The sequence below is a fragment of the Peromyscus leucopus genome, chromosome 22 (assembly GCF_004664715.2).
Source record: "Peromyscus leucopus breed LL Stock chromosome 22, UCI_PerLeu_2.1, whole genome shotgun sequence".
Lineage (NCBI taxonomy): Eukaryota > Metazoa > Chordata > Mammalia > Rodentia > Cricetidae > Peromyscus > Peromyscus leucopus.
In genome coordinates this window covers 41,446,713-41,469,466 of record NC_051081.1, presented here as the reverse complement: position 1 = coordinate 41,469,466, position 22,754 = coordinate 41,446,713, and the positions used below count along the sequence as shown (strand labels likewise).

The 22,754-nt window shown below is 45.5% G+C and overlaps 1 protein-coding gene across 1 annotated transcript; it reads right to left on the bottom strand.

Annotated features, from left to right (window-relative positions):
* Positions 1-542: 542 nt before the first annotated feature.
* Matn3 (matrilin 3) lies at positions 543-21,996 on the bottom strand. Its single transcript, XM_028867590.2, has 8 exons — positions 21,685-21,996; positions 16,245-16,811; positions 13,054-13,179; positions 10,901-11,026; positions 8,612-8,737; positions 6,234-6,362; positions 4,072-4,182; positions 543-1,656 (listed from the first exon to the last, which is right to left on the bottom strand). Exons 1-8 carry the CDS (start codon positions 21,890-21,892, stop codon positions 1,622-1,624), a joined length of 1,428 nt encoding a protein of 475 aa, XP_028723423.1. The 5' UTR covers positions 21,893-21,996; the 3' UTR covers positions 543-1,621.
* Between the last annotated feature and the right edge of the window lie 758 nt (positions 21,997-22,754).

The following is a 22,754-nucleotide window of genomic DNA, read 5'->3' as shown; positions in this document are numbered from 1 at the left end:
ACTTGTCCTCAGACTTCCACATGTGCACTGTGGCATGGCATGTGTGCACCCATACACCCATAAACACGTTCACACTCACACTCAAACACACACACTCACAAATCTGTAATTAAGTTTTTCATTGATTTTATTTAGGAACTTCCTTTCCATTTACCCTGAACTGACTGACGTTTTAAGCCTCAACTGTGTGAGATTAAAAATTATTGAAAGAGTGTAGGGAGCCGCTATTCAAAGATGGCGCTGGCTTCCTGGTAGCCTAGCTGTAAACAACTCCATATTTGGCTATGACGCACGAGTATGGTAATTGGCCTTATGTCCTCAGCCTATCCCGTGGCTCCCCGTGCTAGCATTCTGGCGGGACCCAATCACAGTACGGCACGTTTGCCTGATTCCCTATATAAGCAGCTGCAGTTTAGTCCTCGGGGCCCCTCACCTCCCGCTCTCCCTTGATCAAGAGGCGCTCCAATAAAGTGTGTTCTGAGATGGATCCTCGCATGGTGGTCGTTCTTCCTCGCTGGCCAAGGAGCTCGCCGCAAAAGAGTATCATCATTTTGTTCTGTTTATCAACTGTTACATATTCAAGAATTACTAATTCAGTACAACACAAATACATTTAATAAAAAAAATATACAAGAATCACCAAAAAATCAGCCATGACATTAATATAGAAAGATAGGAACTTTTATTATATTAAAAACAATACAGACCAAAACAGATCAAGTAGCACAAAGTTTAAAGAACTGTTTTATTCCAAAAGTTATAAACTGCATTTAAATAGTACATGTATTTGTTATATTTTGAGTGAAAAAATTAGACTTATTACTGACATTTTTTAAAAAGATAGTATTAGGTCTTGTTACTTGCTACACTAGTTTTATAAATATGTAATTTTGCCAATTACACGCTAAAACAAAATGATAGAATTCAGGGTTTTTTTTTCCCCATGGCAAAAATCTTAGCACCTTAAGTTTACATCCAGCTTTCGTTAGTTTTCATTTCTATGACATAAATGAATCAAAAGTGTCATGTAACATTCACTTAATCCTGTAAATTATTTTTAGATACATGTATTATAATCCATTGATTGTAGCTTTAATAATATTTCAGCAAAAAAAAACCAAAAGTATTAAACAATTCTAAATATATTCATCTCCGTTTAATTATTTGAACTTTTTCTATGTAAATATTTCATAAAATTTGCACTCTCAATAGTAAGGCTGGCTTGTATTATAAATATGACCAAGAGAAAAGAGTCATAAAGTTTTATGAATATGATCATCTTACTAATATAAACATTTAAAACTTACATGGCTCAATCAGTAAATAACAAAACATCAAACTTTTCACTTTTCATCTCATTAATGATTTCACAGTCACAGCTTAGAGACACTAAAGCTTGCTCTTTATAAGGGTATGCACATTTATTTCCTTGGTAAATGATACTGATTCTCCAGGAAACCCTCATACTGTTTACTGAATAATAGTCAAGCATTTATAATGGCAGATTATTAGCAGGAACATCAGAGATAAAGTGTATTAGAGAATGAGTATTGCCCATCCTAAGCACTCCACGTTTCCAGGCGAGAAGTTTTGAGCAGTTTAACGATGCACTTGCCCATATTCAGTTAACTTGCAGCTTCTTCAAAATGCTGTCGAGTGGCTAGATGTTAAGGCCAAAGCAACTTATTTTTACACACAAGAAAACATAAGCACACTTTCAAACACTTCAACACAAAAGAAAATTATGTCCCACTCTAAGTGAACAAAACAATTTCCTCATCAAAAGCCTAATCTAAAATTCAAAAATTCAGCATGAAATTACACTCCTGCAGAGGTCTTCAAGTATTTCCCATCCAAAATTGAGTTGGAACAGCATCTCTCAGTGAGGGGGGGGGGGGGTTAAGGCTTATGAAGTCTTGATTAAAGGAATTGCTGAACTGTCCATCGGTTTGGCTCTCTGGAGACTTTACATTGCTAGGAAACAGACTTCAGTAGATGAGGGAAGAGAAAGGTGTCTTCCATGTGTGTTGAGGAGAACGAGAATACTAATATGGGAAGATCGAACGCAGCTAGCCACCAATACCATCTAAAGCATGTGAAAGATTGGGAAACTGATTCCTCCATGCCGCCTGGACCCTCCCCTCCTTCAAAGTCTGACTCCTAGGTCATGCCTACCCCAGGCTGAATTCCATTCCTCTGAGGTGTATAAGAATAGAGTAGTTAACTTGAGCGATGCTGAGATAAAGCTCTTTTCCAGAGCTAGTGCTCTGAGTACGGGCTTTGAAATTTTCAAGACAGTGTCATGTTACATTTTGAAAACCATCTTTTGACATCTTGGCTTGCCAAATTGTATAACCATGTGTCATCTGAGGTTCAACATCCAATAGATCCGCTGATTTTTTTTTTCTTCTGGACATAGGAAGATTTAGAGCTAAGAGTTACTTTAAAATGGGCTGGAGAGATGGCTCAGCAGTTAAGAGCACTGATTGCTCTTCCAGAGGACCAGGGTTCAATTCCCAGCACCCACATGGCAGCTTACAACTGTCTGTAACTCAGGTTCCAGAGGATCTGGCACCTTCACACAGATATACAAAGAGGCAAAACACCAATGCACATGAAATAAAAATTAAATTTAAAAAGAAAAATGTTACTTTAAAAAATCATAGCTCAGTTGCTCTGTTATGTAAGAGCTGGATTGGGCACACATATTGCTATTGTTCAAGGCACTAGGAAGCTGAGCAGTGGTGGCTCAAGCCTTTAATCCCAGCACTTGGGAGGCAGAGACAGGTGAATCTCTGTGAGTTCAAGGCCAGCCTGGGCTACAGAGCAAGTTCCAGGACAGCCAGAGTAACAGTTGTTACACTGTAGCATGAGAAACCCTGTCTTGAAAATAAATGAATGAATAAATAAATAAATAAATAAATAAATAAATAAATAAATAAGGAGAGATGGCTCACAGATTAGGAGCACTGGCTGTTCTTCCAGAGGTTCTGAGTTCAATTCCCAGCAACCACATGGTGCCTGCCTCACAACCATATATAATGAGATCTGGTGCCCTCTTCTTGCCTGCAGGGACACATGCAGATAGAACACTGTATACATAATAAATCTTTTTAAAAAAACACTAGGGAAAGAAATATGTCGTTTTTATAGTTAAATGTTGAATGAGTAAAAAGGATCTATCATGCCAGTGAAAAAGAATTCTCTTCAAGTGCATTGCCATCTCTTAACTTACAGCAATGAATAAGATACTTGGTAGTAGAATATCCTAAAATGTTTGGCTCAGTTATAGTATCTAGGTTGGCTTCCAGAAGCCATAGCCATGGCATCAGTATGCTTACTGCTGTACAATTAATGTATCAGTCAGAAATTGAGATTTATAAATAAATTTATAAAAGAAGACAGAGTCCGGTTTGTAGCATAGTTGGTGAGAGTGTGTTGCTCAGCCTGCTGAAGCCCCGGGTTTAATCCCCAGCACCTCATAAAACCAGGCATGCTGGCACACACCTATAACCCCACCACCTCATAGAACCAGGCATGCTGGCACACACCTATAACCCCACCACCTCATAGAACCAGGCATGCTGGCACACACCTATAACCCCACCACCTCACAGAACCAGGCATGCTGGCACACACCTATAACCCCAGCAGTGGGAAGTGGGGCTGGAAGGACCAGAAGTCCATGGTCATCCTCATCTGCACAGCAGGTTTGAGGCTAGCATGGTTATATGAGACCCTGTCTCAAAAAAGAGAGGGAGGAGGAGGAGGAAGAAAAGAGAGAGAGAAAGGAAGGAAGAAAGAAGGAAGGAAGGAAGGAAGGAAGAAGGAAGGAAGGAAGGAAGGAAGGAAGGAAGGAAGGAAGAAAGAAAGAAAGAAAGAAAGAAAGAAAGAAAGAAAGGAGGAAAGAAAGAAAGGAGGAAAGAAAGAAAGGAGGAAAGAAAGGAAAAAAGAGAAGAGAAGAGGAAGAAGAGGAGAGGGAGGAAGAAGAAGAGGAAGAGCAAGAAGAAGAAAGGGAGGATAGGGAAAAGGGGGAGGAGGAAGAGGAAGAAAACTTTCCGGAAAGGATATGTTTGGTGTTCAGCTTCTGGAGATGGGAGCTGACCTTCTCCTGGAATGCCAGCTTGGCTTCACAGCCACAGGCATCTTCTATGGAAATGAGGCTTCGTGCTTCCTCAATGTCTGAAGACAACGACAATACACAAAATGTTATAGCTAACCAGAGATTACAACAGTGTGGGGGCTGGAGCTGAGAACACCCGCCCAGCACAAGGGGAAAAACCAAGGAATGATAGCAAGCCAGGAAATCAACAATTCACTCCAACATTGCCATTTATGTAAAAGCATATTTGGGCAGGTAAAATCATCTAAAAGCAAACAGAAAAGAGAAAAAATATTTGCTAAAGTTAATTTTACAGAAACCTCTATGAGGAAACATTGGGGAAATGTTTATATTTGTCAAAGCTGGGTGACGCTTATGTGAGAGTTCGTTGTATTTTTTTTCATGTTTTTGCCTTTGTCAGAAATCAGCCATGATATAAAGTTTCTTCAAAGTGGTTGGTGAAGCCAGAGACACGGAAACAAGACAGTCACTGGGCGGTGGTGGTGCATGCCTTTAATCCCAGCACCCAGGAAGCAGAGATAGGCAGATCTCTGTGAGTTCAAGACCAGCCTGGTCTACAGAGTGAATTCCAGGACAGTCAGGGTGGTTAACATGGAGAAATCCTGTCTCAAAAAACAAACCAAAAACAGAAAAGAAATAAGACAGTCTTCCTATCCTACTGGTTCTATTAAGGAATGGACATGAGAACAGTTAGCTATTTGTATAACCAAAATACTTCAAAGATTAAAGCTAATTAACTCCTGACTTCCTGCAAAGGATTGCTATTCTGTTAAATGATTTGAACTGAGAAGTGTAATTTTTACCCTTACATACTTTGGAGCTAAAAATTCAGAGCTATATTGACAGCCAACCTGGATACCCACAGTGTGTGTGTGTGTGTGTTGTGTGTGTGTGTGTGTGTGTGTGTGTGTGTGAGTATCTGCGTGTCTGTGTCTATATGTGTGTATCTGTGTGTGTATGTGTGTGTGGTGTGTGTGTATATGTGTGTATGTATGGGTATGTGTGCTATGTGTGTGTCTGTCTGTCTGTCTGTGTGTCTGTGTATCTGTGTGTGTGTGTGTGTGTGTGTGTGTGTGTGTATGTATGTATGTATGTATAGACCAGGGGTGACAGACTAGTGAGACAGATGCTCTCACCGAACCTGGAGCTCACTGATTGGCCAACAAGCCCACAGAATTCTGGGATTACAGGCATGGACCCCCACACCTGACTGTAGTGGGTGCCTGGGATCTGAACCCACATCTTTACTTGCCCTCAGCCATCCCCCCAGCCCCTGTCTAATTTGTGAAACAGAGTCTCAGACAGCCCACGCTGGCTTGAACTACTGATCCCCGTGCACATTCCTGGCCATAAATATCTGCCCAAATCAGCCACATGCCAATCATCTCTGTGCAGACTCTAAGATGGACAACCAGTCCAGTGTTCTTCCTTAACAGATACTAAGAGCTGTGAAGCCACATGCCCAATGGGATATTCCTACTAAAACATGCCTTAGAAAATTATAGAGCAGGGGTGTAGCAAAATTGAAAGTTGAAAGATCCATTCTCAGTGACATAAAAGAAGAATAAAATACTTAGGTATGTTTTCAAGTAAATGACTTGTACACTGAAAATTACAGAATCCCGTTCAAAGAAATTGAAGAAGTGAACAAGCAGAAAGAGACCCACAGTACTGAGTGCACTGGGAGACTGTTAAAGAGGCAGTACTCCCCTACACTGCCCTAAGGAGGCCTATCAAAGTCCCCATTGACATTTGGGAGGAAGCTGACACATCTCTAGCAGAGTGGGAAACATCCATCACTGTCCTGCAAGTGCAGAGCTTTAGACAGGAAAGGCAAAAATACTCCGGAGACGAACTGCGGTGACCACTGTTGGAAAACGGTTGGGATAGTAAGTTTGCCATTATGCATATTTTATCAAAATAGCAAAACACAGGCTTAGAGACATTCATTAGGAAGGAAGGTGAGAGAAGAGGATGGGGTCAAATCACAGGAAGCAGACCACGTGGCTGAAGAGGACAGTAACTCGATATCCTAACGATTAAAAAGGGAAGTGGCTTCCTCCTAGATGGTCCCATTGAACAAAAACCTACTTAAAGGGCCAGTCTTCACCTGAACATGTCCTCTCGTCGTCGTTCAAGGTGTAGCCCGGGAAGCAGTCGCAGTGGTAGGACGCTGCTCCGTCGTCGCTCACACAGATGTGCTGGCAGCCGTGAGTGCCCAGAGCACACTTGTTTCGGACTGACGCAAACCACGCAGGAAAGAAAATGTTTACCCGTTAAGTTAAACAGAACACGAAACACAAACTTCTGGAATACAAAGCTCTGTTGGCCCCAGCCAGCCCTGAGGATGAAACCTTCAGCAGTCGCCCAGAGCTACACCCTGTGTTCCGGGAAAAAAGAAACGGCTTCCTTCCCCACATGGTACACCCTCGGCCTGATCTGTTCCTGCCCTTCCTTCCCCTTTGCTCTCCTGCAGCTGCCTGAGGGGACGTCTCTTCTCTCCTGCCCATTCGCCTGGATGGCACCGAGTCGTGGTGGTAGTACAGAGCTTGGGCATTTCTGAAGACTGTCAACGCTAGTTATAGATCGTCACCAAAAATAATCGACTAGGAAGGCTGTGGTGGTTCATCTTGACCAAATCTAGAATCACCGGGGCCATGTGTGTGAAGGCATTTCTAGATCGTGTTAACGGAGGCAAGAGGAGTCACTACAGAGGTGGGTGACACTGTGCCCTTAGGCTGGGGTCCAGAACGGAACTAAAAAAAAGAAGGCTCGCTGAGCACCAGCATTCCTGACTCTCGGATCCAATGGGACCGGCTGCCTCAAGCTCCCGCTGCTGTGACTTCCCCGCCATTATGGACTGTACCCTGGAACTGTGAACAGAATAAACCCTTCTTCCTGTTGCTTTTGTTGGGCATTTTGTCACACCAGGGAGGCAAATCACTAATACAGACATCACTGTGTGCAGGCTACGTTTGATGCTCTACACACACACACACACACACACACACACACACACACACACACACACACAAAGGATTATGTTGCCCAAAGACCAACCACTGATACCTTATGATGTGGGACAAAAAACACTAATAGAAACTAATGTTCTCTCTCTCTCTCTCTCTCTCTCTCTCTCTCTCTCTCTCTCTCTCTCTCTCCCTCTCCCTCTCCCTCTCTCTCTTTCCCATTGAGAAAAAGAAAAAATAATAGCTTAATAAGATTAATGATGATATATTCAATTAAATCCCGAAGTACTTTCCTTTATCACATAAACAGTATTTCGGAGATTAAGATAGCTTGCCCAAACTTAAGTGGAGAACAGAGGGAAAAAACACACCGGTCCTGTGTCCAGTGGCCTAGGACAAGTGAAAATAGCTTAGGGAACCCAGAAAGGCTCCTGGGAGACACAGATTCTTTCTCTGCCATTACAAGGGCCAAAGCACCGTCCTTGTTCCTAGTCTTGTACTGATCATAGTCCTCCTGCTTCTGTCTCTGCAGCAGCTGGGATTAGAAGCCATGTCTGGCCTGATTTCACTTCTTAAAGAGGCGAAGAGCCAGACGTGGTGGCACACATGCACCCAATATACAGTAAGTAACCCCGGCACTTAGGGTTACTGCAGGGCCAGCCTGGGCTGCAGGAGACTCTGTCTCAAAAAAAAATAAATAAATAAAATAAATAAAGGGATCCAGTGATGTGCCATTTCCCTTCATATATCTAGTTCCCCGAGGAAGAGGAGCAGATGGATCAAATCTGAAAAGCACTAATGTACCAACCTCAGCAGCACCTCAAGAGCAAGAATGCCCCTCCGAATGGAGGCCTTTGATGTGTACAAATGCTGCCCTGTTCCACCAGTGAGTTTAAATCAAATTAATGAGGATTAATGGTCCCGGCAGGGGCTCGTTAGCCAAGTCACAAGGCCCTGAGTCACTGAAGATTGATCGGCTAGAACCGGTCAAGAATGTCCCCGCTTCCAACACCTTGGAAGGTCTGTGTGGCTCTAAATCAAGCCCTTACAAAGCCTCCTTTGCTAAAAAAGATTCCAGCTTACAGATCAACACTACAGAAAAGTCTCAGGCCAAGTTTTAACTGGAAAAAGATCAGTTCAGCCTATCACACCAAATAATTACGGCCCAGCTGACTTCCTCTATTTGCTTAAAAAAAGTCTCCAGTGTACAGGGTTCTAAAATTTTTCCTGGATGGAGACCCCATATATCATTAGCTTTTCTCATATCCCCCATTCCCTACTCATTTCCCAGTAACTTTCTGAAGTGATCTATGTTTGTAAAAGCCAGTGAGCTCACCAACCCCCTGGGCAACTAAATGTGTACGCTGGGTATTCGTCTAAAAGTGTAAGCTAGTCAGATTCCTGAGCCTGAGTCTTTCTGTTCCCCCCGCCCCAAGAATCTCTCTCCTGGTGAATTGCATGTTGATTTCACCACCATAGAAAGAGTCAAACAGGGAAGGATTTGTTGAATGGACTTTACCTGAACATGTCTTCTTATCTGCATTCAGAGCGTAGCCCTCAAAGCATTCGCAGTGATGGGACCCGGCTCCGTCATTCACACATTTGTGCTGGCAACCGTGTGTACCCGAAGCACATTGGTCCTGAGCTGCCAAAGGTAGGTCCAAGAGTGAAAATTGAAAATTAAAAGTCAAAGAGTCTTTTATCACCCATAGATAGAAACGTGCTGAAAAACAGCTAGAAATAAATGAGAAGGAAGCCGGCTGCAGGCTGGGCAAAGCTGTCAGCGTTATTTGCTCTGACTAGAAATTAGCAGAGTTAATAAAATCCTTCACACATGATAATTATTCCCCGACATGAGACTCAGTTCTTCTTTCAATATCGTCAATGTTGAGGTGTTTTTGTTTTTTTTTTTATAACCCAAGCATCTCATTAATACTTAATGCATTCCTTTTAGGTTTACAGTACTTATTCCAACCCAAAAATAAACCAGCCAATTATGCAGCTAATTGCACTAGATCCAGGGGGAAGGGGGAATTAGAGTTTGGAGAAATTCTATTTTAGCCTTCGTTTCATAAATAAGGTAAAAGAGTCCCAGAAGGCCAACTAATTTAGGGCAGGTACCTTTATTCAATGTACTTCCCTGTGAGAGCTAGATGAATAGACACCAGCTAGGTAGGTAGATAAATAGATAATACAGAAATACAGAAAGACAGATATACAGTAGAGATGTATATTTGAGGTTTTTTTGTTTTTGTTTTTGTTTTTGAGACAGGGTCTTACTACATAGCCAAGGCTAACGTGAAATCTTCAGCCTCTTGAATGCTGAAATTGCAGGCATGGATCACCACACCCAGAAAGAAGGAAAGAGGCTTGTAAATTAGTGTGGTGGGGGGAGACTGAGACAGAGTCTTATCTATTGCCCAAAACAGACCTGGAATTTGCAGTGACCCTCCTGCCTCTGCCACCCAAGTGCTAGGGTTATATCCAGGAGCTACCATACCCAGCTTTAATCTATTTTTTTTTTAATTTTACTTTTAAGGCAAGTTCAGGCTTTTGAAAAACTTACTTCCTCTATTCCCAAATGCTAACAATTTAGGTAAGTCGATTGTGATAATCAAAAACATCGATACAGCATGATTTCTTAATCTCCACTCAGTGTTCCCAATTCTTCTCCTAATGTCCATTGTCTGGTCCAGGATCCAATCCAAGATCCCACATGATATGAAGTCATCCTATTCTGAGACCTCTCATGGGTCTACCTTTGTTTTTATGACTTTGACACAATTGAGAAGTACTGGAAATATTGTCGACTAAGAATCTCTTCCTTTGGGTCTACCTGAGGCCTCCTCATGGTTCTAAATTTTTAGCAATAATATGCCAAATGTGCTGCCACATCACCTAAGACTGTCAGGGATGGAGGGAGCAGTCTCAGTCCAGATGGTGTCCCTAAAAGACAGGGAATGTGACAAGAGCAGACGGCTCCTGTGGCTGCTCAAACATACCCGAGTCTCTAATATACTAGACGCACATAATGGGATTCCAGCACACCCGAGACCCACAGAACGGCACCAAGCCCAGGGCGTCGCCTGCCTCCTGCCCTTTGTCCACAGACACACTGCCAGGACACGATGTTCCCCATGTACACCCTCACATGACTCAGGTTGTAAGCCATTCAGGATCACTGGATAATAGCACAATGAATCTTTAGCTGATTGGATGATAAACGTGTATATGTGCCAGTGAACTTCCGCATTAAACTAGATCTGCATCCCATGCTTGTGTTCAGAGGCTGTTTCCTGGGTAACTCATCATGACTCTGTAGCCTTCACACACACACCCCCAACAGCCAGAGCAATGCCCCATGAGTGAGGTCATGTCTAGTGATGTAAACGTTGATCTCTCATTACTTGATAAGGTATCTGCCAGGTTCCCCACTACAGAATCTCTCTCTCTCTCTCTCTCTCTCTCTCTCTCTCTCTCTCTCTCTCTCTCTCTCTCTCCCTCCTCATTTCTGATTTCTCATACAGAATTTAGAAACAGAAAATCCAGCTGAGCAGAGGTGGTGCACACCTTTAATCTCTGAGTTCAAAACCAGTCTGGTCTACAGAGAAAGTTCCAGGACAACCAGGGCTACACAGAGAAATCCTGCCTCAAAAAAAGAAAGAAAAAAAAGGAAGGAAGGAAGGAAGGAAGAGAAGAGAAGAGAAGAGAAGAGAAGAGGAAAGGAAAGGAAAGGAAAGAAAAGATAAGAAAAGAAAAGAAAGAGAAAATCCCCCGGGGTGGCAAAAGTGGAACACAACCCACTCACCTGCACAAGTTGTCCGGTCTGCGTTCAAGGTGTAACCTTCATAGCACTCGCAGTGGTAGGAGCCATTTCTGTCATTCACACAGATCTGTTCACACCCGTGAGTGCCGAGGGCACACTTGTCAACAGCTGTCAGAAGAGAAGCATGACAAATGTGGACACAGGGAAAGGAGGAGGTAGACAAAACCAGTCGCATTATCATTCATACACACACACACACACACACACACAGAGTGGGCACAGACACTGATGGAATTGGGATCCTACTCTCTGGTCCTGTTCCTTCACCAACAGACCCACTGATACATACACCCCTTCCTTCTTTACATCTCAATATCCTTATCTAGAAAATTAGCCGTTTGAACTAAATGGTGTCTGTTTCCATCACCAAAACTCTCTTAGGATTAAAGAGTAAAAAAAAAAAATCTAATTCCTGTTCTTCATTGACTCTGTGTGGTGTTTAGGTACCACTGAGCATGGCCTTCAGGATTTCTCTCTACCACTAGTATCCACGCGTGTGGACAGTCACAGGGAGGAATTGGGATGCTTGGATCTAATGAAATAAAACCCAGGAAAAAATGTCAAATCTCCTAAAGGATGAAGAGCTTTGGATCCTGGGGGAGAGTTGGTTTACTGGCTAAGAAGACTTCCAAAGGACCCAAGTTCGATTCCCAGCATAGATGGCAGCTCGCAACTGTCTATAACTCCAGTACCAAGGGACCCAGTGCCCTCTTCTGGTCTCTGCAGACACTGCATGAACATGATGTATGTGCATTCCTGTGTCTATGTCTATGTGTGTAACATTCAAATAAATTTATAAATTAACATAAATTTAAAAAATAAAAGGTGGCCGGGCGGTGGTGGCGCACGCCTTTAATCCCAGCACTCGGGAGGCAGAGGCAGGCGGATCTTTGTGAGTTCGAGGCCAGCCTGGGCTACCAAGTGAGTTCCAGGAAAGGTGCAAAGCTACACAGAGAAACCCTGTCTCGAAAAACCAAAAAAATAAAAAAAAATAAAAAAAAAATAAAAATAAAAGGTGATGGTTGCGGATGCCTTTAATCCCAACACTTGGGAGGCAGAGGCAGGCAGATCTCTGTGAGTTCAAGGCCAGCTTGGTCTACAAAGTGAGCTCCTTGACAGCCGGGGCTACACAGAGAAACCTTGTCTCAAAAAACCAAAAAATAAAATAAAATAAAGGAAAAATTTTGAAGAGTCTTGAATCCCTTATTTCTCACAATTCCTTTTATTAGTGTTTTCTTTTTTTTTTTTTTTTTCTTTTTTTCTTTTTTTTTTGGGGGGGGGTGTTTTTCAAGACAGGGTTTCTCTGTGTTGTTTTGGTGCCTGTCCTGGATCTCGCTCTGTAGACCAGGCTGGCCTCGAACTCACAGAGATCCGCCTGGCTCTGCCTCCCAAGTGCTGAGATTAAAGGCCACCACCACCCAGCTTAATTTTTTTTCTTTTAAGAATAATACTCACTCATAAGGGGATACTAGATATAAAGCAAAGAACAATCAGACTGCAACCCACAGAACCAGGGAGGCTACCTAGTGGGGGGACTCTAGGATGACTGTGGCTTATAATAAGTTTTGGTTTTACTCAATTACTAGGCAAGCCTCAATGAAACATTTCACTATCACTATTAGGATAAGAATTTATACTGTGTCAAGCTGATAATAGATAAGGAAAGAAAGGAAGGAAGGAAGGAAGGAAGGAAGGAAGGAAGGAAGAAAGAAAGAAAGAAAGAAAGAAAGAAAGAAAGAAAGAAAGAAAGAAAGAAAGAAAGAAAGAAAGAAAGAAAGGTAACAAACAGAGCGGTGGTAGCGCACGCCTTTAATTCCAGCACTCAGGAGGCAGAAGCAGGCAGATCTCTGTGAGTTCGAAGGCAGCCTGGTCTACAGAGCGAGATCCAGGACAGGCACCAAAACTACATGGAGAAACCCTGTCTCAAACAAACAAACAAAAAGAATCATAACAAAACCTGTGCTAGGCTGCTCTGAGTAGGTTCTCGCTTTTCTCTCGTGTTCTCTATCAAGGAAAGCTGCTGAACAGCGCTAAACCCACCAGAAGGCACTTGGGAGAAAAGAGGTTGAGGTCAAAGTCTAAGGAAAGCCCCAGCCCTGGAGCAGAGGCGTCAAACGGCCCCTCCCCAGCCTCACCTGAGCATGTTTTCCGGTCGGCATTGAGGGTGTACCCTTGGCTACACTCACAATGGTGTCTGCCATCACCATCGCTGACGCACACGTGCTGACACTGGTGTGTGCCCAGCACACACGGGTCCAGAGCTAGGCAAAGAACACACACAGTGATCACATCGATACCTAAGAACCCTTTTAGACACACTTCCTTCCGTTCCAAAAGACACTGCCTCCAGGTTTCTTCCTGACTCCATTTTGACCTCACTATTTAAAAAGGGGAGGGGAGGCTGCTTTCTGCCTCTGCTTTTACTAAATATTTGATCTGAGATGTTTCAAATCTAGAAGTATAGATCTTGCTATACCATCTCTCAAAAGAGAAAGGAAATTCTGAATCTGAAGTTGCTGGAATCAAACGTTTCCATTGGTCAGGCAACTTGATGTTTCATTTGGCCAAAGTGTGTACCCACAAAACAGATAATCTTGCCTCTCCACCCTAAGCGTTGTGGAGAATAATAAGGTACTGTCAAGAGTGCTATGAGCTTGTAGGACCAGGGTAGCTGAAACCTTGTTTGCAACAGTTCCACATTTTGTGCCTAAAGGGAACTGGACCGCAAGAACGCCTATCAGCCTGGAACCGACTCCCACTTGGGCAGTGAGACATGCTTGAACATGCAAATAGTGCAAGGCCATCCAGCCAAGAGCCTCCTTCCACACCCATCACACGTCCAAGGCCCAGACAACTACTTGGGTTCTCAGTAGCTGCAAAGACAATGGGTTCAAATTATAAATACAAAGGGATAAAAAGAAAAGCATGAGATGACGTCAGTTAAATCACATCTCCACCTTTTTTGCTCCTGGAAACATTTATGTTTCATTGGAATGATGCCCCCCCCTCCACACACACACACCCAGTGACGTGTTTTAAAAGATGAATCAATGAATGTAGTCATTTCTACAGAACCAAGGCCTGTGAGAGGAGACTAGGACTCCTGTAGCAGCCGGTAACCCAGCCTCCAGTGCCCTTGGCAACAGGACAAGGCTAATATTTTCCCAAGGAGTGCCTTTCGTGCAATGATCCTTCCAGCCCGTTGACTACAAGAAGCTGCCCCTCAGTCGGTTTTTCCAGAGAGGACATCCCCCTGCGCCCCCCATCCCCCCCTCCCCGCCCCGTGCCGCCCCCAGAACAAGCAGGTCTTTTGTGAGAGGAAAAAGATTGCCACTCACCACTATTACTTTACAGCCTTGGAACCCACCCCCAGTTGCTAACTTTAAGACCCAACTGTAGCCACAGACCAGAGCCCTGACGGAAGAGCTCTCGCCCACAGCTCAAGGGGGGTTTCTGGGAAAAAGAAAGAAAGCCACTTTCTTTCTAGAACCTACTAAATGCCAAGTAGCTGCCATCGTAGCCAATGGTGTCTTGTGAACGCCCAGTGTCCTGGGATACGGAAGACAGGGGGATCTCAGCCAGGTCTGGCTGAGATGAGGCCAAGGTTTCATCTCCCATTTCCCGACCCACTGATGATCCTGGGTTCCACATTCGTTTAGATAGAAAGTCTCATTGATACCTTGCAACTGGGGTCACTGGCTCACTCGCCTGTCTTTTCCACCGACTCCATAATGGTATCTGAAGGCTGGGAGGGGCTACCTGTGACTTTGTAGGTGGTGGTCAACATGAACAGACACAGAATGTACCTGGCACGAAGTGTCTACATTTAAGAATTCACCTAAATTGGAACAGTGCCCATCCTCGCTCCAACCATTCTGCAGAGGCTTTTCAAACAACCGTCTCCAAATGATTTTTTTAAAACCTGATTCCCACAAACCAGAATTCTATTTTTCTGAAGTTTTTATAGCTTTCTGTTTTCTTTTTCTTTTTAATGACATGGTCTCATGTAACCCAGGCTGACCTCAAACTCAGGATGTAGCTGAGGCTAGCTTTGAATTCTACCTCTCAAGTGCTGGGGTTGTAGGTGTTACCATCACACCCAGCTCACATTCTGATCAGGAAAAACAAACAAACAAACAAACAAAACAAAACAAACAAAAACTTCCAGATTCATGTTGTTGCATCTGATTAATTCATGAAAAAAAAAAAACTCTAATAAAATTAGCATGTTCGCATTCAAACTCCATCTGAAAGGAAGAATACAAGATTAACAGAATGATTTGTTTTTAATCTGTTTCTTGTGTCTAAGTGAATCAGAAAGCCCAGCCCTCCTCGTCTCTAATCCAATTATTCCACCCAAGAATAAGCAGAGAGCGAGAGAGTCGAATCTGAAAATGAGCTCTCATTACATGCACATGGACAGTGACGTTGGGATACAGCCCAGTGATCCTCCCAGGGGCAGACGCCTCTCCAGCTTCCCCGGGAGAACAAGAGAGGCCCTGTTAAATCTAGAGATGTAAAGCGAAAGAAAACATTTGGAGGCGAGGGGAGGAATGTTAACCGTGGAGAGGAGGGGACTGAAGAGATGTCTTGAATTTGGGTGTTTGGGGTTTGGGTTTTATTTCTGACCCCATCAGGGAGCAGCGGGACTGTTTATTCTGGTTATTTCCAGAATTTAACATGTCTAATGCAAACAGGAAGGTTTTATGAGCAAACCAAGTTACATATAGTGCAGCCTTGTACTTCTAAACCAACACCATGTGTTTAGGTTGGTTTAAAAAAAAAAAAAAAAAAAAAAAAACTCGGCATGTGTTTAATTCTTCCATAAAATTTCCATCCCCTCCCCCAAAAAATGAATATACTGCTTTTTCCAGGGGCCTGGAACATTGGCTCAGCAGTTAAGAGCACATACTTCTCTTTCAGAAGGCCCAAGTTTGGTTCCCATTGGCCATCTGGGGTGGCTTACAACTACCTACAACTCCAGCTCCAGGGGATGTGAGGTCTCTAGCCTCATCTACTACCCACACTCATGTGCACATACCCACACACATATACATAACTTAAAAAAATAAATCTTTAAAGGCCAATTTCCGAGTACACAGTGCATGAATTATAACATCCTTGCTAGTTGGAAGTTAAGACTTACTAACCGCCAGGCGATGGTGGTGCATGCCTTTAATCCCAGCACTTGGGAGGCAGAGGCAGGCAGATCTCTGTGAGTTCGAGGCCAGCCTGGGCTACCAAGTGAGTTCCAGTAAAGGCGCAGAGCTACAGAGAGAAACCCTGTCTCAAAAAAAATAAAAATAAAAATAAATAAAAGACTTACCACAGAAAGTTTCCTGGAATCTAGCAGAGAGTTTCTCAATGACTCCATAGGTCTCCACATAGAACACATGCTCCTGCAGGGGCTTGCTAGCCATCATCTTGAGGGACTCCATATCGGCCCGGTCCACACCCACAGCATACAGCTCAATGCCAGATGCCCGGGCACGGGCAGCCACCTCATTCACTTCGTCCTGGGGTCTCCCATCAGTCACAATAATAGCTACCTTGGGAATGTTAGACATGGGGCCCCGAGCTCCTGCCTCCACAGTGAAGGCTTCCTCCATCGCTGTCTGGATAGCCAGCCCCGACATCGTGCCTGTGGACAAGGGTGTGATCCGAGCCACAGCCTGTTTCAGGGCCTGCTTGTCTGAGTAGGTGTTGAGCTGGAACTCTATCTTCACAGTGCTGGCATAATTCACCACAGCCACCCTCGTGTCGGCTGCCCCGATGTCCAGAGTGTCGATGATGCGCGACACAAAGGTCTTCACTTTGGTGAATTCCAGAGGCCGGACGCTACGAGAACTATCGATGATAAACACCAAGTCCAGAGGCCGGCTCTTGCAAACACCTGCAAAGGAAGGATATGGGCAAACAAAGGCTAAGCAGAGGTCAGACCATGATCAGAAATGCGACCGCTCTCATTCCCCAGAGAACTCTGGGATTCTGGGAAGTCAGACCTGGCAGCATCCCCCAATTCCAGCAGTACCATTGCCTGCTCCCTTCCTGGGGTCCATCCTTGCTCTCAGTGTTGAAAACACCCAGGCTTTCAGAATCCCGCAGTGAGAATTCACATGGAAACATGACTCTTCCCAACATTTTGCTTGGAGACTTATCCTGCTATTTAAAGTTCTGTTCCTCAGAGTCTTTGTAACTCCTGGTACTGAGGGGATCCCGGCCCTTCCTTGGCACTTGGCTGAGACAATGGGGTAATGACTTCATCTAGCACACATCTACTGCACCTCCATCTTTGGGAGTGTATCTGTTTTAAGGATCAGAGATCATGACCTGGTACCTCTCCTACTCCCCCAAACTTTCTTGGCTACTACTCTTTGCATTTTTTTCAACTGTCACTTGCCTATACATCTGCCACAATGGCAGAGAAGAAGAATCCTCACCTTCGAAGCTCTTATATCCTTTCTTGTGCCCTCCAGTAACTCAACACGTGCTCATTACCACTTACTTTTTCCTAGTTTTCATTGATTCCTCTAACCCAATCTGCACAGCCCTCTCTCGTGCCCCAAATTTAAGCCACTGTAAGGACTAGATGGGAGAGAATCCAGTTATCACATCTCCTTTTCATTCTCCACTTCCAATCAACATACACAAGCATGTGTACACACACACACACACACACACACACACACACACACACACACACAAAACACAGCCCCAGATGGAAATGAGGTCCTTAGGAGGTGTCTGTCTCGGCTCCTCCTTTCCTAATAAAAGGACAGATTGGTGCTATTTGCTCAGTCAGTGTGTAGATCCAAAACAAATTCTTCGCACTGAATGGTGGTGCCAGCTGTAGTCAGAGCACTTAGGAGGCTAAGGAAGAGGAAGGCAAGTTCAAGATACACAGCGAAGCGCTCCCAGAAACACAGGAGAAAGACGTTTTTGAAAAACACATCATTTCTAAGAGAAAAGACAGTCTGGAATAGGGAGCTTTGCCTCTGTCATGATTGGGTTTTATTTGTTGTTGTTTCGTTTTGAGAGCTGGAGACCAGACCTGGAACCTTGTGTGTACTAGGCAAGTATCTACCACTGAGCTACATCCCCAGCCCTTCGGTTATATATTTATCTGTCTGTCTATCTATTTATTTACTGTTTCTTTGAGAGAGGATCTCCTGTAGCCTTGGTTGGCCTCTAAGTCACTACATAGCCAAGGATGACCTTGAGGACACTGTCCTCCTGCCTCCACTTTCCAAGTGCCTAAGATTACAGGCATGTACCACCACACACAGCCTTTCAGTTTTGTTTTCAAAAATTGGAATTTTTAACCTCTTAATTTTATCTTATCAGCTGGATGTACTCTGTTAATAAAACAACACCCTATTTGGAAAGACACTGTAGACATCCCAGAATGGTAACACACGGATTCTGTGAACTGGGCAGTGCAGAGGTTGCATTGCACACATCTGGTGGAAGTTTGGGAGGAGCAAACCCTGAAAAGCAGTGGGGTAAGCCTGGCCTCCACGACTCCTAGCCCCAAGGCCTTTCCAGTACACGGCAGCTGCTCCTACTGAGGCAATGTTTTCCACCACAAAAATTAACATCATCTCATGTGCCCAGCCAATGTCTGCATGTTGACTTTGAGTCATCACCCAAAAGATGCCGTATGTCATGTATTTGGTTAAGTCAAGAGGAATTACACATCTTTTTTTTTTTTTTAAAGAAATTCCACAATTTCCTTTAAGATTTCCAGGGATCAAGAGCAAGGAAGAGGACCTGTGTGAAAAATCTTACCTGGACACAGGTCTGTATATTTTTGCACTACTGGAGTGGAAGGAAAAAGCACCATGGTTCAAGCCTTGTAACTCAACACTTACACTAACACCCAAGTGGGTGTCTCTCCAACCCAGTGGGATTTTATAACTCGACCTGCCTCATTTTACCCTTCTTCTTTTGGTTTTTCTGAACTGGTGTGTGTATGTGTGTGTGTGTGTGTGTGTGTGTGTGTATGTGTGTGAGTGTGTGTGTGAAAGCTCTGAGGTATAATGGGTAGAATAATAACACCCCCAGAATATGTTCCCGTCCTTATTCCAGGGACTGATACATATGCTGCTAAGCATGGCACGAGACTGCAGTTGTGATCGGAGGCCTTTGGATGGGGAGGTTACCCTAGATTTTTCAGATGGATTCAACAGAATTACAAAGGTCCCTAAAAGTGCAAGAGGTTCACTGCAAAGGAGACCCAGTGACCAAGACATGGGATGGGCTCTAGCTGCTGTTGCTCGGTTTTGAAGAGGGAGGCCAAGGCAGAGCCAAGGACTGCAGTAGCCTCTGAGAGGCTGGCAAGGCTGGCAAGCGCTTCTCCCTGCTACCTCCCTCCCCACAGGACAGGGATGCAGCCCTGCCAACACCTTGGTATTTGCCCAGCCTAGGGAGAACAGTGTCAGCCTCCAACCTACAGAACTATAAGATAATATTGGGGTTGGCATTTAGCTCAGTGGTAGAGTACTTGCCTAGCAAGCATCAAGGTCCTGGGTTCGATCCTCAGCTCAAAAAAAAATGCTTTGTGTTGAGTTAAGCCACTAAATTTATAGTTATTTGTTTTGAAGGCAACAGAAAAGTAATACAGAACTCTTGGCCAGGGTGGCAACAATTAATTCCATGACCATACACCTCTTTTCTTATCCCTACTCCCTCAGCAAAGGTACAAACTGTTTTTGAATCTTACTCCTACTTGCTATATCAGCAGTTTGATTCTCAAGAAAAAAGAAAGTGGGCCTGGGAGTGTAACTCAGGTGGAAGGGTGTTTGCCTGGCCCTGGGTTCAATCCCGAGTACCACAGAAACAGGGCGAGGTGGTACGTGTCTGTAGCCTGCAATCCCAACAGAAGGTCAAGGTCATCCTTGGCTACATGGCGAGTTTGAGGCCAGCTTGGGCTACATAAGACAGAGGGGAGAGAGAGTGGGGGGGGGGAGAGAGGGAGGGAGGGAGAGAGAGGAAGGGAGGGAGATAGAGAGGGGAGAGAGGGGTAGGGGGAGAGAGAGAAAGAGAGACTCCACAATTTTGCCCTTTTTTTTTTGTTTGTTTGTTTGTTTGGTTTTTCGAGACAGGGTTTCTCTGTGTAGCTTTGCGCCTTTCCTGGAACTCACTTGGTAGCCCAGGCTGGCCTCGAACTCACAGAGATCCGCCTGGCTCTGCCTCCCGAGTGCTGGGATTAAAGGTGTGCGCCGCCGCCGCCACCACCGCCCGGCAATTTTGCCCATCTTTACCAGTCAGCAATAAAAGCCAACAGTAAAGCTTACCAAGTCCTGGTTGCTAGAGTGATTTGGAGGAGTAGAATGTGGTGTTTATCAAGGGATTGCTGCCCAAGATCAGGTTTGGAGGTCAGGATGTGAAGGACCACGGTCACTGTGTGCAAAATCTAGCCTCCTCTCCCAGTCCTCTCCCCCAAGGAGGAGAGTAGAGGTAAAGTTCGTTTCCAGAGAAAAGGCTTTCCCCTCGGCCCCAGCCTGGAGCAACCAGCCAGTTCAACTTAACCCCCATGAGCCCTGCTTTTCACCCCCCCAAGTGGCAATGAATGCTCTTCCCATTCTAAATCTGGAATTTCAAGTCACGGATGATGGAAGAGTTTCCTGAGCCAATTTTCAGCATATCCAGCAAGTCACAGGAGGGGACAGACTATTCAAATCGGCCTGACAGCATCCCTGGCCAGATGAGCCTGGCCACCTAGAACAAGATTTGCTATAGTCTCTTTCAAGCCAAGACCAGACAGGCGAGAGCTGGATATTTGGGTAAGGAAGAGACAACCTTCTGTAAGGGGTATGGAGAGCATGCTGTACAGTAGAAGGAGTCCTTGCTTGACTTCTTAGGACTCCATGTTTCAGTAGGAGACCTGATGCTAATTCTGGGTCATTTCACTACGCTAAGCCTTGGGGTCCCTCTATGTGTTGTGAGGGGTCATGGAAGGACGCCTATCCGCTTCTCTGAGCTCTGTTGATTTCCTCTGCTCAGAGCAAAATTAGCAGTCAAGGGGGAAAACGGGATTGTTCAATGAAGACCAGACCTGCCTGAGTCTTTGGCGATCTGACAGAGCATGGGTTGGAGTGGCCCGGAGGTGGGGGGCAGTCAGCTTAAGTAGAATTACTCAGTCGTGGGGAGAACCAAGTATAGCACCAATATAGTTACAGGACATGACAGTTTGGTCTTCCTTCCTAGTCCTACCCCACCACCCTACTTCCCCATCCTCCACTAAGCCATCCCTTCTTCCAGATCTTGGGTTCTTTCTAGACCCTTTTTTCCATAGGGAGCAAGGCACACACGGTGAATGCAAAAATAGATGGAGATTTCCAGATAACTACAAACAGGGCGTCAAGAAGGGTTTGCCCTCCCTAACCAAGAGATCCGAGCCAGGTAGAGCTGGGAGCCCCCATCTTATTCCCTGGCTGGAGCTCCTGCAGGTGCGCGATGCCCCCCCCTTCCCAAATCACAGGTAAGTTTGAACTTCGGGATAACAAATGCTATCATGGACGTGCGCATGATATTACACCCCCAACCTCTACCCCCGCCCTTTGGCTGTCCGATCCTTAGTTTCTACGCAGGATTGCCGGGAGAAGGATGCCTCCTTCAGCATCCCACTTGAAGGCTAGGATGAAGGAACATTCGGTGGATGTGGTACACTGCCTGTGTTCAGGGGTCCCCGCACCTCTTCCCACCTCCAGCCGGGACTACGTCTGCCTCTCCTGCCAAGCGGTCCCCAGTCCGCCCTACTGTACCTGCACCGCGGGCCCCGGAATCAGGCGTGCGGGCGGGAGACGCCCGAGCAGGAAGATGGCCGGGGCTGCCCCCGGGGATTCGTGTCCCCAGCCTTCGGACGCTCGCCTGGGCCAATGGTCCAGGAGCGGCGGGGGGCAGCAGCAGCAGCGGTAGCCAGAGCAGCAGCAGAAGTCCCGGGAGGTGGCGCGCAGGGGCTGGGAGCAACATGATGGGCTAGGCGACCAGCCGGGGTCTGTGAGCTGCGAGGTGGCTGGGGCGTGCAAGGTCAGTCGCCAGCGTGGGGCCGCACTTTGGCAGCCAATTTAAAGGTCCCGCTCATGAGGCTCCGCCCCGCCCCGCCCCCTGGAGGGCCATGCCACCGGGGGCCCTGGAGCCGCCAAAGGCCAACAAGAAGCCCTGTCTGCGCATTCCAGTGGCAGGGGCGGAATGTCTGGGGCTAGGCGGCCAGCGGCACGGTGGTCACCGCCCGCCTAGTCCGGTGGGCTCGGCTGGGTGCCTCCTGGATGACTGCCTCCTTGTAAAACCATGCTGGGGTTGGGGGGACGCCTGCTCCACCCTCGTGGGCCAGCCAGGTCTGTGCCCCAGGACCTATTTGACAAACCCCTGGGTTCTGTGCCCGCTCAGCTGCAGGTGAGCCTGACTCCCGGTTGAGAGCGAGAGTCACACACAACACACCTTTCTCCAGCCAAGGAAAGTCAAATTTTGCTTTTTTTTTTTTTTCAGGAAAGGCCTCACAGATTCTATTCATCATGAATAGGATGCTTTCTTCCCAGTTTCAATATACCTGTAAACATTTGAACTTATAGTACCAGGAATAGTAAATCAAACACACACACACACACACACACACATACACACACACACACACCGCCCAGAGAGCCTCCAGTTTACTGGAAGAACACCCTTCTTCTACACCCGCTTCCTCTCTGGAACAGCGGCCAGCAGGGCTGGAAACTGCTCAGGGGACCCTTAAGTCACTGCGAGAGAGAAGATGCACAGGCGGTGTACTGCTAAGGGGAAGTGGTGGATTAGAAAAGTGGCCCATGTGAGTAGGAAGGCTTCTAAAAGC

What these genes read in the sequence shown, in the direction of transcription:
- Matn3 (XM_028867590.2), bottom strand. Translation starts at nt 21,892, where the DNA reads ATGTTGCTCCCAGCCCCTGCGCGCCACCTCCCGGGACTTCTGCTGCTG. An exon ending in ATTCCAGGAAACTTTCTGTG is followed by an intron (nt 13,180 to 16,244) that starts GTAAGTCTTTTA and finishes TTCTTTGCCTAG; the next exon opens with CTCTGGACCCGTGTGTGCTG. An exon ending in CCAGAAGCTGAACACCAAAC is followed by an intron (nt 1,657 to 4,071) that starts ATATCCTTTCCG and finishes ACATCTAGCCAC; the next exon opens with TCGACAGCATTTTGAAGAAG.